Source organism: Populus alba, chromosome 14, assembly GCF_005239225.2.
Source record: "Populus alba chromosome 14, ASM523922v2, whole genome shotgun sequence".
Lineage (NCBI taxonomy): Eukaryota > Viridiplantae > Streptophyta > Magnoliopsida > Malpighiales > Salicaceae > Populus > Populus alba.
Genome location: NC_133297.1, coordinates 4,432,381 through 4,450,102, shown reverse-complemented (window position 1 = coordinate 4,450,102; position 17,722 = coordinate 4,432,381). Strand labels below are relative to the sequence as shown.

The 17,722-nt window shown below is 33.4% G+C and overlaps 3 protein-coding genes across 3 annotated transcripts; 1 reads left to right on the top strand and 2 right to left on the bottom strand.

Annotated features, from left to right (window-relative positions):
• Positions 1-1,178: 1,178 nt before the first annotated feature.
• Positions 1,179-5,166, bottom strand: LOC118049468 (metacaspase-1). The gene is made up of 5 exons (XM_035059465.2): positions 4,589-5,166; positions 3,211-3,541; positions 2,512-2,632; positions 2,188-2,400; positions 1,179-1,418 (listed from the first exon to the last, which is right to left on the bottom strand). The coding sequence occupies exons 1-5, from the start codon at positions 4,965-4,967 to the stop codon at positions 1,359-1,361; spliced, it is 1,104 nt and encodes a 367-aa protein (XP_034915356.1). The 5' UTR covers positions 4,968-5,166; the 3' UTR covers positions 1,179-1,358.
• A 3,278-nt stretch (positions 5,167-8,444) lies between these two features.
• On the top strand, positions 8,445-9,905 carry LOC118049466 (large ribosomal subunit protein eL43). The gene is made up of 5 exons (XM_035059462.1): positions 8,445-8,562; positions 8,856-8,895; positions 9,249-9,337; positions 9,470-9,552; positions 9,644-9,905. The coding sequence occupies exons 1-5, from the start codon at positions 8,560-8,562 to the stop codon at positions 9,705-9,707; spliced, it is 279 nt and encodes a 92-aa protein (XP_034915353.1). The 5' UTR covers positions 8,445-8,559; the 3' UTR covers positions 9,708-9,905.
• Positions 9,906-10,436: 531 nt separating this feature from the next.
• On the bottom strand, positions 10,437-14,858 carry LOC118049465 (uncharacterized). Its single transcript, XM_035059461.2, has 3 exons — positions 13,643-14,858; positions 11,293-11,554; positions 10,437-10,977 (listed from the first exon to the last, which is right to left on the bottom strand). The coding sequence occupies exons 1-3, from the start codon at positions 14,635-14,637 to the stop codon at positions 10,804-10,806; spliced, it is 1,431 nt and encodes a 476-aa protein (XP_034915352.1). The 5' UTR covers positions 14,638-14,858; the 3' UTR covers positions 10,437-10,803.
• Positions 14,859-17,722: the final 2,864 nt, after the last annotated feature.

The following is a 17,722-nucleotide window of genomic DNA, read 5'->3' as shown; positions in this document are numbered from 1 at the left end:
GATTCTTTGGCAGGCATCTATTTTGTGCTTGTTACATGGTTCTTGCCGTGCTTTCCATTGTGAGTTTTTTTCTCTCATGTTTCTATGATTGATTTGTCTGTTGAGTTCACATCTGTGATGTGTTATTGGAAGTGTATGATTTATGTAGGGATTTTAGTGGTGGTTTAAAGTGTTTTTTTATCTATAAATGTATTAAAATAAAATAATAAAAAAAATATTTTGAATATCAGCATATTAAAATAATTTAAAAATATAAAATAATATATTTTAAATAAAAATAAAAATAAAAACACGATTTATACTTGCTTTGCAATGAACAGAACACGGTACAACTCCATAACGCCAAGGTAACCAAACAAGCTCGTGAGGGGCTGGGTGGTGGAATTTAGGGGTGAGGAAGAGCTGCGTTCTTGGTCTTCATGTATTTTAGCACTATTGATTGGTGGTTTTATTGGCTTTTGATATTGATCCAAGTGTTTGCAGGGGAATCTGCAAAGCAAATGTCTTGACGTTTACGTCCAGGGGAATCTTTAAAGTATAATTTGGAATCTTTTATGCAACCTTTTGATGGTTGTGATTGGCTTGGCTGCCAGGAAAACAGAGGGAATGGATAGGGTCTTCGAGGATATTATTGATTCCCTCGAACAAGTAAAAGCAACGCAAGCTTGGCCCAGACAAGTGCTTTATATCACAGTTTTCCTTCTCACATCTCTCCACATTCATATTCTGGTAAATGATATGGTGAATAGTCGAGTCCAGCAAATGTTAGCCATGGCCCTGTTTACAGGATGACATTTCGTCGCAGAGAACTCCACACTTCTCATTGCAGGTTACCTGGGAACTCATCTTCTTCCTTCAAGCTTAAACTCAAGGGCAGCACTGTATTGACGCCTTCACTTTTGCAGCCTGAACTAGGAAGTGCAAGTAAATTGCCTATACTTGCATTCAGCTGCTGGTGTTTTTTGAAATTCTTTTCCCACGAAGTCTTCTTTCCTGTATAATAGTCTGTCTGATAATTGATATACTCCACAGCTTCAAGGGGAAGAACATACGTCCATCATCCCGGTTATATGTTTATAAAAATTTCCTCTTTCTATTTTATTTATTTATTTAATCACTTGACCTTACATAAAAATCATTAAAAAAAATAATATAATAACGAATATAAAGAAGGAATATGCATCAACAGTACCAAGCTATATATATAACAGAATGGAGTGTCAGACAGAAACCTTGTTCTACAAGCGCAAACAATATCTCCAGGATGTTTTCAGCAAACAAATTACAGGTGCAAGAGAAAGACCCCTTTCCTTTAGACTGAATTACAATGAAAGTATATGAAAAAAAATGAAAGAACTTTAAAGAGAAAACGGTCTTGTATAAACATCAAAAGGCTGGCAAGAAGTCAGCTGTGGCTCCTGTCAACAAAGAGAACACAACAAAACATCAATATGATAAAAAAAGAATAAGTTCTTTAATAAATCACAGGATTTCACATGCATCAGTTATGAACTTATGCGAAGGAGTGACTTGTTAATAAGATTTTTCCCAAAAAAATAGTTGGAGGAGATTTCCTCGCAATCCAAACAAAACATAATGTACTGAACCTTTCCCAGCAGCTATCAGTGAAGTTGATGTTGATCCATACAAACTTCACTTGCATCTTATTTCTTTTTTATCAATAATTTTGCTTACAGCTTTAATAGTTTGAAGATGTGAAGTCGGTGGGAATGTCAATTCACTTCTCATCATTTTAACAGGTTGAAAGTTTAAACAAGTTCCTTCATTTACAAGTCTGGTTGATCTTAATGCATGAGAAAGTGACTACATGTCGATCTTTGTGTGAGTAGATGCAAATCAAACCAAACATCAGTTTGACAATGCATAACGGTATTTTGAAATGTCAGATCCTATTAACAGTACCCCACACCCATGTTTTATGGAAAGATCACCCCTTCAGTTCCCAACCATATAGATGAAATTCAACATGTCATGGATAACATGAATCGCACAAAAGGTAATGCCTATAAGGTAAATTTGGAGTACAGTCCCCTTGTGAAAGGGAATAGAGAAAATCAGGGGATCTCAAGGGATCTCAAGGCAAGCTAGCCTATGCCTTCAATATTGATTAGTATTGGTACTCATAACATCAAAAGTTGATTAATGCAAAGATTGTGAAAGCCCAACCTGTCTCAGCCCACCACCACCACTGCCTCCTGTCAAGAGCATGCCGATGAGAGATGTCACAACATCCCCCCCGCCAAGGTTATTACCACCAGTATTTCGAATAGTGGTACGCATTGAGTTTAGAATGCTCCCATACGTGGTGCCATGTCCACGCTCAATAGCTTGGATGAAGCAAAAGGTCATTGCACCTGTCGAAGTTATCTTTGATAAAGCCTGTGCAATAGCAAAATTTGAGTTTTTGAAACCAAGATCTTAAAATGCCTTGCGAATATAAAATTTCACTAATCTCTCGGCCAATTTTTTTTTTCCTTTTATGAAACTTACAGATGTATCAGCAGAGGTTTGATTGTCATCACAACCACTTAAAGAAATGACATCTCCACCGTTTGTCCCTTTCCATATACCTGATCGTGGACGATGGTCCTCCCATGCATACTGCCCGTTACTATTTTCAAGAGGTAAGACATGATCAGAACAGAGAATATAGTAAAACATCAAGGACAATATTGTAAAACACAAATGAAACAAGAAGCTTATCTGTGGTGGTAATTTGTATACACAAAATATGGAAAACCAAACCTGTATTTCACACATGCTTATATCTATATAATTATCTTCAATTCAAGAAGTATGAGATAACTTTCTTAGGAATCAAATAATTCAGGTTCACATATCAATACTCTATCCGCATTTTATTATTTTCACTTTAAAGTCCTTTCAGCAATAACTTAAGCAAAATCAAGAACATTGCATTTATAACTTGGGTAGATATACCAAAACAAATGTCAAATATCGCATGTGGATTCCTTCTCTAACTATAAGAAGTTGTTCTACCGTGGAAAAATGTTTTAAATAAAAACAATTGGTTGAATATGGCATAGGACAAAAAAGAAGTCTATGTAGTTAATGTTCAAATATGAAATGTTTTTTGGTCAATGATGTTTTCAATATAGAGCTCACTTGTCACAAACAAGTAAGGAGAGAAATTTAATCAAAATCTAAGAATGATCTGTTAACACTAACCTTTTCATTCTGCAAAGGAAGTGTAGATCCAATACAGTGCCACTATGGCAAGCATCAATTATTGCATGAAGTCTGACACCATGAGGAAGCGGTTTGACAATTGTTGAATTGATTTCATCATCAACAATCATACCTTGAGTTTCAAAGTCAAGTGGACATAGAGTTTCATCATATCCATCAACCTCATCACCATTATAATTTCTTTGCCTTGAACCATGTCCAGAATAGTGAAAAAGCAAGGAATCTCCAGGTTGACAATCTTGTACAAGCCAAAATAATGCCAACCTCATGTTTTGTTTGTTGGGAATTCTGTAGGGGTCAGTTTCTTCTTCTGCACTTCAAATTCCAGACAAGGATTAATACTGGACATGTCCACCAAAACCTAAACCAAAAATTTACTCCGCCTAATGGCAATGCAAACAACTAAATATCATAGCAATGAGATAAATATAAAACTTCATTTGTACTGCAAAACAAAAGGCAAGAGCAATTCCAAAACAAACGATATCAACAAAAGGCAAAACCAGTGACCACAGCTAGATAGTAACTTCAATATGCCACCAGTCTTTAGGAAAATGCTGTACAAGGACAAAAACTCACTTTGGGATAAATCATAAGAGAACTTCTGTTGAAAAGAAAAGGGAAGAAACTTAAGAGTCTTTTCTATACTTGAAATGGTTATTAATATCCAAATCTGCTTCCTTCTAAGCAATGAATGATAGCATCAGTTGCTACACTCCTAAAGGGTCTGGTGGGAAATCAAATTCAAAAAGTGGAACCATTTACAACAATTGCTATATTTTTCCAGCCATCGCAAAATGGAATAAGGAATCGAAGTAGATGGATTACAAGCATGAGCCAGATAGCAAATTCAACTGCCCCGGCTTTAGAGAGAGCAATACTTCCAACTCAAAAGTTCCAGAGAGTAACAATAGTTGCTAACATTTCCTACAACGAGAACCTCATTCAGAACTCCGTCAACTTGCTATTGAATTGAACATAGCTTTATCGCAACAGCTTAAACAGCACTAGCAAACTTCATCTTTAAAAACCCCATAGTTAATTCCATTGAAAAAATCTACAATTATACAGCATCATTACTAATTAAGCACATTTCGATATGTAAAAATTAGCGTTTGAATAACACCAACCCCTACCAAAACATTATTAAGAACCCAAACTTTTATCGGTCAAAATCCAAGACAACACAAAAAAATCAATCTTCAACCAAAAGGGTCTCTCTTTTTATAAAAAAAAACCCTTTTCAACTTTTAAGCACCCATCTTTGAAAAAAGAAAAAAAAAAAAACGATCTTTTTAGATCCGCAGCTGAATAATCCGCATTAAGATTCAACACTGAAAGGGACCGGAACACATACCAGTTAACATGATAATAGAATCTTGAGGGAACTGAAACTTGGTCATCAAAAGATGACGCATGCACTTTGCATCATTGATACACCCCTTTAACTCGTGCCTCGAGTACTTGTACGAAATCCCAACAATAACTGCCTTTTTTCTTCCGTGTTGGTTTGGTGGAGGGCCCGGTGGCGCGTGGTTGTAGGGGGACGGTGGTGCGAGCGTCGAAGGAGGAGGAGGAGGAGGAGTGGCGGGGTTTGATGGTGGAGGAGCATGGCGAGAGTGGACAGCGATGTGAGTTACAGCTTGACAGATAACACAGCGGATGGATTCGGCACCCGGTGGTAGCTGGAGCGGAGTCTGGCAATTGGAACAATTTACAAGCATGTTACTGTACATTATGGTTGTTGTTAGGTGTTTTTTTATGGATATTTCTGGTTTATTAAAGGAGATGTGTTCTAATCTATCGGCCAGGGAGAAATTAGCAATTAGGAATTCACCAAATAATAAAATGGCAGGTCATAGGCATAGATATGACCAGCAGAGGCGAGGATGGTGCTGGTGCTGCCTTTACCATCATCTCACCTCATTTGACTTTTCGTACGCGGAATCGCGTTATAACTATTACTTGCCTTTTAAAATATTTTTTCGTAATGTAATTTTAATTTTTTAGGAATCATTTTTTTTTCATTTGAAATCTTTTCTATTTGATTTTCTATTATCTTCGTTCTGGTATTCAATCAACGTTAATATGTATTAATGTTTTTTAATAATACAAGACTTTTTTCAGTTTTCTTCTTTTTTCATTTTTTTCTTTATCATTATTATTTTTTTTTTACTTTGGAAACTAATTTTCAGCACATGAACATGGAACGGGGAAGGGGAGAGAGGGGGTGAATAAAAAGTAAGAGAAGCCTGGGGAAAATCTAATTTTATTGTGAGTAATTAATTAATTATATGTCTATATAAATTAACTTGCGTGCGTAAAAAAAAATATTTTTGCTATGAATTATAGCTGTGTAGAGCTTGGATAGATTGTGGGTAACAATTGATTCGGCCATTCCCGGTGTCAATTTTTTTTTTAAGTAGAAAATATTTGTATTGATTTAAATATTAATTAAAATTAAACTCTATTTCTGAACAAACCTGTAAAATACACTTGTTTTGGATAAAACTAGGGTTTTTGCTGTTATTTTGTTTATATATCAAACATAAAATTGAGAAGCTTTTTTTTTTAGTTTAACGTGAGTGTTCCGGGTCAGCTTGCGTGTATCTCGACTAATTCCACGGGGCTTGAAATTAACGACCATGTAAGCCTCCAGTGACCATCATATGAGCAACTTAGGGCTCGAACCTGAGACCATAAAGGGAAGCAAACCTCTTGGTCTCAGGCTCTTACCACTAGCCAGATGGTTAAAAAATTGAGAAGCTTCTTGATTCTTCTTCCATGTGGATATGATCCACCTTCTATGAAAGGAGTCGACAGAGCTTCTTTAATGGAGTACGCCATCTTCGTGTCACAGGAGATATAAAGAAGAAGAAGAAGAAGAAGCTTTCTTAAATTATGGATTTGAATTCAAAAGGAATGCTCTGTTTGACGAATTCTTTCTGCTCCACATAAAACGTAAAGCTTCGATACTTCCACCCGTAAGCATAGTTGTAAGATTGGACCGATTGATGAGTCCGCTTGAAACCTAGTTGTCCTGTGATTTAAATTGACTTGGGTTGAAAAAATATAAAACGAAGAAGCTGACTTGGTTTAATGCGATTAGAAATTTAGGTTACACCTCAATTGGATAAATTTTAAATTTATTTTTAAAAAAAGTTATTAGTTTAAATTTTATAAATATTAAAATTACTGAAAACTTATATGATCGATAATTTCAAGAGCATATAAGATTAATCTACATATGCGCAAGTTAGACTAGATATCAATATTAATAATAATAATTAAAAAAAAAAAAAAGAAATCCGGGTTGACTCTCATCCATGTTGACGCAAGAAAAACCCGATCAAAACTCATTGATTTTTTTTTGAAAAAAGATAATTAAAATGTATCATTATATAAACAATACTCGGGTTAATCCTCTCAAATCATGATCTAAATCTTAAAATTATTGATTATTATGTCAAGGTTTTAAAACCATGCTCCTTAAACAATAATTTTACCTTGTTGAATTTAATATAGGGTTGACATGATTTAATTGCAAATTGATTACAAAAAATTTAAAATATATTTTTATCATGCATTATCTCACAAAACACTATTTATGGCAACAATCTTTTTTCCTCTATTTTAACTTTTTAAATCCATGTTTTTTTTTAAAAAAAAAAAACAATCAATTATTCAGCGTTATTTTTATTATGAATTATCTTACAAAATACTATTTATTGCAATTTTATTTTTTTTTTTTAAAAAAAAATTCACCCTAGTCATTTAACTTGTCAAGTATCATGTTTGATAATTTGTAATTGTTTGCTTTTTTATATAGTTTTTCTAGTCTTATGATCCATTTGATGAGTTTAGCCTGATTAACTATGCTATTATTTTTCTTAACTGATATATATATATATTATATTTAATTTTATTATTTAATATTGATTTAATTAAAAACTATGCTTCATGATTGTTTTGATTTGCTTTCTATTGAATTATCTCGATCTCATGACCCGAGTCAAGAATTTTACAAGTTAATATTGATTGACCTAGGTCGTTCTGTTGTTATATTTTTATGTATATATATATATATATTGATTTTTTTTTTTTTGCAGTTCTATCATTCAACTATGTGTTGATTCAGGAATTTTGCTTTTAACTTGTTTTGATTTGCTTTGCATGGAGTTTTTTTTTATTTTATGACTTGAGTTACAAGTTTGACATGTTAATCCAAGTTAAGTCGAGTTATTTTTTTTGATTGTTTTGTATGAGATTATCATAATTTCTTGATCCAGATTATGCATATGAAAATTCACCAAGGTTGGCCCGGGGCTATTTTTTGTGGTATTTTTTAATTGGTTTTTTCTTTTCAATCTCACCTATTCCATGCTAATTCAAGTCTCACAACTTCTAAGTTTGATATATTAATTTTGAATGATTTTTTTTTTTCTAATTGATCTTTAATTTTAATTTTAATTTTATCATTTAACATGTGGTTAATTGAAAATTATGTTTCAAAAGTTATTTTGATTTATTTATATAAATTATCATGATCTCATGTTCTAGCTATGAATTTGTAAAGTTAATTCAAGTTAATCAAATATATTATTGTCCTAATATTTTTTTTAAAAAAGATACTATCTTAAATTTATTTTTAACCAAACCATGTTATTCAAGCTATTTTTAAATCTACAAAATCAATCATATTATATTGAACCAACCTCCATTTTATTTGATTTTTTTTTGCTAGAAATAACACAACAATGCGAGAACATTTTTATTATGTTAAGTAAAAAATGATATTAAAACTAAAATTACATAGACATTGGTAATTCCATCTACTTGAGGCATGTGTGTGTGTATATAAAATTATAGATCAATGAAGTGTTGATATTGCGGTTAAAAGCATTGCTATATTCCTGCAAGGGTGAGAATATAAATTCAATTTCTAGAAAGTGTATTTATTGGAAAGGGCAGCTACAAACTCTAAACATTACTAGTTTTACTTTTTAAAAGAGTGAAGATACTCAGTAAGAAAAAAAATAATAATAATAAAAATAAAAAAATAATATATATATATATATATATATATATATATATATAAAAAAAAGAGGCACTTAAATAATTGGGCTCTGAGAAGGCCCAAACAGCCCACACAAGTAAGAGGCCGATGAAGAAAAAATCCGAGGCTAGGGCATCCCTTAATGAAAGCGAAAACATATATAATCCGGTCGCTATATATGAAGTAAAGTAAAGAGACTAGACTGGATTTGTCTCTTTTGCCGCTCCCTTAAGAGAGAATTCTAGGGTTTCTGCTCTTCAAAGCCACCGAAAATGGTACTCTATTCATTTTTCTCAATAACTCAGTGGGTTTTCTTTATTATCTTGCATAACTTCAAATTCCACGAGATCGCAGCTTTATATTTCGTCTGTCATGTTTTTATCTGTATAAATCTCCGAGTCTCACCCTGTAGTCTAGAATCCATTCATCCAAAAGACAGTGCAGTGTTTATTTTCCACTGGTTTTTATTTGGAGATACTTTTTGTTACTCTGCTGTTGTTTTAGATTTGTCCACTGGACGTCAAATTGCCTGACTTCATGTTTTTTGTTTTCTTTTGCTGACATGTAGACCAAGAGAACCAAGAAGGCTGGTATTGTTGGGAAGTATGGTATGTGTTTTTTAACGTAGTTTTGTTTTGTGTGCTTTTATGTGCTAACGGTAAAATGAATGAACAAGAAGACATAAAATCACAAATAGCGCTGTAGTTTTGTTTTTCCACATGGTTTTATGCTTTGCAGTGTCAGCTAGCTCTAGAAATTGTAAACGGTCATGGTAATTAATATGGAAAAGTTGGAAAAGAAGCTGAATAAATAAGATGGATGTCTTTTTAGCTTTTATCTATCTCACTTTAATTTGGATGCTGTACGCTTGTTTCTGTGCACACATAAACTGTGCGCTTGTGTGTGCAAGCATGTTTATTATAGCTAGAAACATGGCACTCAATACATGTTTACAATGCAGGTACCCGTTATGGTGCTAGTTTGAGGAAGCAGATTAAGAAGATGGAGGTCAGTCAGCACAGCAAGTTCTTCTGTGAGTTTTGCGGCAAGGTAATCAATCCACCTTACTCATTCTGTTTTGTTTAAAGTACTACTGATCTTTGCATAGCTGTTATGTTTCTCAACATAATCTGATGGTTTCATGAGCATGGTATTAATTTTGTAAAATGTTCGTCATTGTAGTATGCTGTTAAGAGGAAGGCTGTTGGTATCTGGGGTTGCAAGGATTGTGGCAAAGTGAAAGCTGGAGGTGCTTACACTTTGAAGTAAGACTTCCTTCACCTTGTGAATTTAAATTCTTTCTGTGTTTGACTTGTACTGTGGGTTCTAATTGCTTGCTTTGCAAATCTGTTACAGTACTGCTAGTGCCGTGACTGTCAGGAGTACCATCCGTAGGCTGAGGGAGCAGACCGAGAGTTAATTGTATTTTTATATCATGCTATATTTTATTGACTTGTGGATCTTGGTATCATTTTGACTGGAGACGTTTAATCTATTTAATTTCTATAGTGTTAAGAGTTATGGAAGTGATGTAAGGAATTTCAGTTTGAGAAGATTGATATGATTATATCTCGACCCTTTTCAATTTAATATATAGCCAGCTTTGCCTTGTGGTCTATATTGTGTTGCTCTGTTACTCGTGGTGGTGTTAAGGATAAAATAGCTTCATAAATATCAAATGGATATTTGTTGAACATTGATGAATAATGGTGTTGTTCACACTGTACCTTTCCATGAATCGTGTAAACTAATAGGGAAAGATCTTGTTGAACAAACTTAAAGGTTGACTGAGAATCATGTCTTCCAAGGAAAGTGCAAAGTTTATTTCCTAGTGCAAGGATCAAGAAACACTAGGGTTTCTCATAGCTGTTCACCTGATAGGAGCAGAATACAAGAATCAAAATGCATTTATTAAATCTGTTTCGGCCATTTATCAAATCTAGTGGTTAAAATCTCAAAAGTGAATGATATTTGTTAAGAATTTCTCAGCAAAATTAGCCTTCCACTTGGTGTCACCATAATGCCTCCTGAATGCAAGGATCGGATTTCATCTGCAGTGTGGTCAATTGCAATTAAAAATATGAATATTGAACTTGAAAACAATCCAGTCGATTTCCACGTGCCTTCTGTCCAATTTTATCCGGTCAAAAGACGAGGAACACGGAAGCCTGTATTACTATAACATGGAAAAGGGAACGTGATTACATCTCATTGAAGGTGCTCATAGTTCGCATACAACATCGAGATGGGCTCAGGTTTCACCTGGGCACCATCAGCTTCTTATTCTACAATGCATCTAACTCTCTTTACAAAACCAACCAATCTACTCCCACTGCATCTCCCTCTATTCACACATGGAACCCATGTTTGAATCTCGGGTTGCAGCCTCTCAAAGAAAGAATAGGCTGAAGAGAAGATGGCTGTACAAGCTATGAAGTTATTGAAAAGGAACCGCAAAGCTGTTAGCCTCTTGCTGCAGTTTTGTTAATTTGCCTAAATCATTCTGTATGGAAGTCTCACACAATTGGAATGTTACCGTTGTTATTATTGCGATGCATTTGTTTCTGGACAGCCTTAACTACTGCCACTCTAGCTGCATTAGCTGCCCTGTTAGCTGCCGCTACTGCCCTATTTACCCTTTCATCAACTTTTGCAACATCATAAGCCTTTTCTGCTGCTGTCCGTGCTTCCTAATTGCATGCAAGAACAGCAAGTTAGAAGAAATGTAAACCAGCATAATTACACATTGCTCATGTTCTTCATGCCATGTTGAAAGACACTTACTATAATTCGTATCCAATTCACATATCACAAGTATTGACAGACGAGTTTGGATGATTAAAAATAATAACAAAAAAATGAAAGCAATATGTGGTAGTATTAACCAGCAATGCAAAGGCTGTAAAGCAGTTGGCGAAGTAGACATCAAATAACAGTGAGAAAAGCTAAATCTTTCCATATGAATAAAATTGCATAAAACCACTAAGTAAAGAGTCAAGGTTTACCTGCACTGCATTGAGCACTTTGGAATGATAAACAGCAACAGGAGATACAGGATAAGAAGTGTTCTGCGTGCTTGGGACATCAAGAATTCCATTTTGCCAGTGACCAGACTGAGTCTCCCCATTTCTGAATGTGTACATTCCAAGGCCTTGCCTTCTACCCTCATGCCAGGCTCCCTCGTACCGATGCCCATTTGCAAAATGATAGACACCAAATCCATGCATCTTGTCTGCAAAATATTCTCCAGCATATGTATCCCCGTTCCTAAATAATTAAAAATCAGATGCGTGGGTGATTTGTACTGTAATATATAATCAGGGTGGCTAATAAGGCTGTAAATCTTTTTAGCATAAAATGAAAAGTTTATTAATATACACATGTATGGGCACGCACCAAGTTACAGATAGGGAAAGACTAACAAACCATAATTACTCAATAATCCATGATCCGATTCATGTGATTTCCCATAATCCATTCCATCCTATCTAATATAATTGTGAGGAAAGTGAAAATGAAAACCGGTACAAGCTGAAAACCATTAACATCTTATCCCTTCACACGAACTCCAAAACTTAATGAGTGACTGGACAGTCAAAAGCCCCTTAAAAGTTTTGGTCATGTTAACCAAGAAAGATTCTTGTTAGGTGCTTAAAGCAGTATCAAGCTCCCTTAAGTACTAAGGCCAACAGAATCCTACTCGATCACTCGTAACGTTGACAATAATCAGTCAAAATCAGGAAAACAACCCCGGATACAGGAATTGCAACAGAAGCTAAGTTAAGAAGATGATCAATGGCGGTCCTATAGCTGTTATCCATTCACTATCTTTTGTATTGTTTAATAAATCTTCTTTTCCTTATTGTTCCCTACCAACTGCTTTGCCATCTGACCTTTCAGGTGAAGAAAGTATGAAAAACATTCCCTATTTTGGTTAGTCATGTTGACTAAATTATAACTGACCTCAAACAACATCTATGCTCCCATTAAAGTGCATTGGTAATTGCATGAGCATTTTTTAAAGAAAATACAAATACAAGCAGATAACTTTTATACTCAGAGAGTCCAAAAAAATCAGCTGGAGACATCAGAGTAACAGCAAACATCATTACTACTTAAATCCTACAGGAAATATTATCCTTACTACTGAAAGTAAGACACCAAAAAGAAATATCACTCCCAAAGGAAAAGATTTCTTGTCCTGTTACCCCTGATAGAAAAAACGATCCATAAAGAAAATGATAAATGATAAACAATAGTGCGGTTTTTAACATCTTTTCTACCCTAAGAGACCTCACGAGGATGGAATCTGACAAGTCCATGAACCTTTAACAGACTCCATGGGTTATAATAAGATACAAGGAATTCAAACACAAGTGTGTGCAAGTGCACACACAACAGGAACGAAAAGTATAAAAATATAATGCTAGACATACCCATAAAAATTTTAAAAAACTGAGGAATCCATCATCCTATGTGTCCAGGCTTAAAAGTTTGATAGACTTTATAACCCAAGTCCAAAAAAATGTGTACAATTTGTAATGAAGAACAGTAGCAAATTAAAAAAAAAAAGCAAACCTAAATTCCTTGTAGATTGAGCAAGTTTGAGCCAACCTACATGATTCCCAGATTGAGCATTCAGGACTAAACATACAAGTAGAAGTTGTTAAGACTGCGTGAAGGTGTTATTTCAGCTCTGCATCGACAAGCTTAAGGGAATTTATGCTACAAGTGATCATCCACTCATTGCTTACCAACACGAAACTCTATCGAATGTATATTTTGAAAGGTGACAAATTTCCTACTGTTGTAAAATCTTTTCTTTTTAAGGCCTGATTCTAGAATCTAGTTTGAATGACTAAAATCACACAAAAGTCACACAAGAATAATAAAAATGACTCAACCGAATGACAGCAAATGAAGAGTATTTCTCAAATTTAAAGTGATTTCTCTTTTTGAACAATTCTTTCTCATTTGCTCCATCTAGAATTTGTCATTTCCATCTGCATTGTTTTCTTCTTAAAATATTATTATAAGCACTTGCTTTTGCACTCAAACTAATTATTGAGGATGGTTGGTTCCATATTAGCAGTCCGTTAAGTTCCATTTCTTTATGCCTGGTTTCCCAATTCATTCCATCTAGTAAAAACTCAACCAAGGTAAATCCTCCATTGAAATAGGTTTCCCAATAGTATTTCTGTAGATATCTAAATCAGCTAAAACCATCTTTTCACAAATTCCACAATCTTGCAACTAGAAAACCAAACACAATAAAACAAAATCCACTGATCTCAAATCAGGCCAATATCATTTCACACAAAAAAAAATCCAAAAAGAAAAGTTCTTCAAAATTACCTGAAATGGTAATGCCCAAGTCCGTGCTTGACACCCCACTTGAATTCACCAACATAACGACTCCCATCCTCACAAGTATGAACTCCACAGCCATGAGTTTGTCCATTAGACCATTCACCAGCATAAACATCTCCGGTATAAAACCTATACACACCAAATCCATGTCTGAGTCCTTGCCTATATTGCCCTCGATATCGACTCCCTCTAGCCCAAGTTTCCACTCCATAGCCATCATATTTCCCATCAACCCAATCACCTTCATATCTTCCACTCATATAATAATAATAAACCCCACTTCCTGAAAACTTTCCCTTGTGAAATTCACCTTCATAGACGTCCCCGTTACTATAAACCTGAACAAAGCAACCAGAAGTCGCCCTTTTCTCCGGTTTCGACCTCGACCCTATTGACCAGAACACCGGTATAGGCGATCTAGATGCTGAATTCCTAAGCTTATTGATTGCAAATGACCGCGATAAAAACAGCCGAATTGAAGGCAATCTAGGCAGAGCTAAATTCAGAGACAATAACAAAGCAGCAGAAAATGCAAAAGCAGACAAAAAATCAAGCAAAAACGAATGACTTGGGTGCGAAACCAAGAAATAAAAGAAGGGAAGCGAGAGCAAGAGAATCAAGCGTAGGTGCACTTTCAGGCGAGCCAAGCGGCGGCGGAAAAAACGAAAGGCAGCGGCTTTAACGGCAGTAGTGACAGAAAAGAAAGATTGGGGTTGATGGGTGGTAGCAAAATGGTAAATGGTAGGGGATTTAAAGAGTGAATTGGAACGATGAGGGGTTTGGCTATGATGGGTCGTCGTCGTTAAGAGAGGTCTTTTGTAAGGAGTTGGGGAGGAACTGGAAGAAGGAGGCGTAGTCGGGTCATTCTGTTGTTGGAAGTGGTGGAGGAAGAGTAATTGCGGGTTTAACGTGGTTGAGAAATCGGAAGAGATGCCGGTGCTTTCTTTTCCGATTTGGATTTCTGATTTCTTCTGATGCATTACATATGGGAAATTATAGAAATTGAAATTGAAATTCAATGGTTTTTGGATTTGAAGATAGGATCAGATTTGTGTTTTTAGAGTCTTGTTTAAGGAGTTGAGAGAGGGAGAGTGAATTTGGGAGGTGAGAGCGTAGGTGAGAGAAAGAAACAGAGCAAGAAGAGCCGGCCATGGCCTTTTAAAAACAATTTTTCAGTTATTTTTTTTTCCTTTTTTTTTTGTTGTTGTTGTCGCCGCTATGATTTTATGATTTGAATTGTTGTTACAGGCGTGTCCCAACGGGTTGTTTTGAGTAATGATGACAAGATTCATATGTTTAATTTATTTCGGATTTTTTTTTATTCTCATAGTGATTCCATTAAAGTAAATTCAAGTGAATTATTTTGTTCGGTATAGCTGTAAAAATAAATTAAAAAATATTTTTTTAGTATTTAATTATATAGTTAAAAATTAAGAGAGTAGAGACTAATTCTAATAAGTAAAAATATTAAAGGATAATAAAATAAAATAAAATTAATTTTATAAATTATTCTAAATAACACAAATAACAATTAAAAAATAGAGATCAAATCTAATAGATAAAAAATTAAAATTAAATTAAATTAAAAAAATAATTATTTCATAAATTATTTCAAATAAAATAAACAGCATTCAAAAGTATATGAGTCAAATTCGATAGATTAAAACAATAGTTAAAAAATAATAAGATAAAAACAAATAATAATTAAATGAATAGGGATCAAAGTTAGTATAAAAATCGAATTAAATCAAATTTTAATGAAAAAAATTAAAAAAAATATATTCAAAACAAAATATATAACAATTAAAATATTAATAATTAATTTTGATATAATTAACGAATAATAATATATATTTTATTTTTTCATATCTACATAAAATTATTTTCCGTCTAGAAGTACATTATTCATTAAACAAACAGGGTTAATGTCTTAGTCAGGGCTGGTCTCTTAGCATGTGTACTAAACTTATTGGCTCGCCAGTCAACCTACTCAACCCGCTATTAAAAAGGTGTTTAGCATTGAGGTTGAACCTGTTTTTCAGAAAATTTTAATTTTTTTTTTTGCTAAAATTGAGTGCGGTTTGTACTTTTTGGATCGTTTTGATGTACTGATATCAAAAATGATTTTTAAAAAATGAAAAAAATATTATTTGCATGTTTTTCGGCACGAAAAGCTATTTGAAAAGCAACTGCTACTACACTCCCAAACACCCTCTAAATGAGATCGAGTGTTTATGAAAATTGAAAGCGGAGTGACCTAATTTAACTGATGGATCCAATAGGTTAGTTCACAATTCCATTAGAACTATAATTGACCTTTTATTTTAAAAAAAATCATTTAATATCATTTTAATTTTAATTTTAAAAAATAAATATTTTTTATATCAATCAAACCAAGCTCGCTTGTTAGTTACCCCAATTAACCCATTAACTGATGGGATCAAGTGCCTAAGGAAAATCAATACGGAGTAACATAGTTTACCTTGGTTTAGTTAGCAAGTTAGTTTGTAACCCAACAAGATCAAGATTTATTTTTTCTTTTAAAAAAATAATAATAATAATATCATCTCAACTTAAACAAGTAAAACTAAAATTTTTTATATTAACTTGGATAAACTTATCAAATTTGTTCCTGCTTGATGAGTGAGCTGGATTTAATTCATATACAGTTTAAGTGAATTACTTTAAACATGTTATATTGTTTTACTTGCTTGTGCCCTCTTGTTTTTTTTTTTTTTTTTTTTTATAAATAAAATATGTTTAAAACTATTGATTATATTATACTCCAAAGTTATATAATTTACATAACTTTGGACTATAATGTGAAATCAAGACTTGGTCGAGGTTGAATAGTGTATGCAAATTGAATTTGGTTAGATTAGGAATGATTAACTTAGAACAGATTGGATTCACGCGTACTTCAATTAGCTTGACTTGCAATTAATGGAGTGTGATGGAATTGGTCATACCAAATATGATACAAGCTTTTAATTCTATTAGAATATACACAATAGTTTATTGCCATTGGTTTTAGTAACAACAATAATAATATTTTTTTTTTAAATTATATATCTTATTTAGCCACTGCAATTGTACAATAATCTCTACGGCTTTCTTCTATGTTATTTTGTTTTATAATATGATTAAGAATTCATAAAAAATATAATTTAATTGGTCATGTTTTAAATTTACTTTACAAAGATCACTAGTTTGAGTCCCACAAACTTTAGGGTTTACTAGAGACTTACATAGTTATTGAACTTTCAAGGCCTATAAAATTAGTCGAGGTATACACAAACTAATCCAGACACCCATATTAATAATAAAAAAAAATTCATTAATCATTCAACTATTCTGCCGATATTGCTTGTGATCACATTCATGTGTAATTCATGAAATTTCCACCCTTCATGTTCATGAATGAATTGTGTACAAATTCACCAATCGCAGAAAGTAAAATCATAATCAATTAATTAAAAAAAAAAGAAAAAAAAAAAAGGGGGCTTTCCTGCACGTTTTGATTTTTAAGTTTCTTCTCAAATTAATAGTTAGCCGAATGAAAGTGTGATTAATGAATAATTTAACGGTGGATTTCATGCTTGTCCGAGTGATGAAGAACAAATATCTCTACGTGCAATAATCATTTCTTCCCATAATGATGTAATACAGTTGGAATCAATGGAATGATTGTGACCATTTGTAACAAGCTCCACGATATTTTTTGGAAAACTGCAATTTCAGAGTTTAATTTTTTTTTTTTAATTCTTAACCTTTTATTTTACTTGTCTATATAATTAACCTATAATTTTCTTATTTAATCGGTGTCCACAGGCCCTACTTGTAATTATTAAAAAAAAAAAAAAAAAAACTATAATTTTAGTGCCCAGCCTTTGATTTATATTATGTTTGAGTGCCTTATCATTTATATTTTTCTATTTAAATGACTTACTCTATTTATTTTTTTTAATGCGAGTACATTTTATCATTCGAGGTTTTTAAATGCTAGCATGGCCCGTGTTTACTGTCACGTAGCTGTTATGTACTAACGTGTGGTAAGAGTCATTC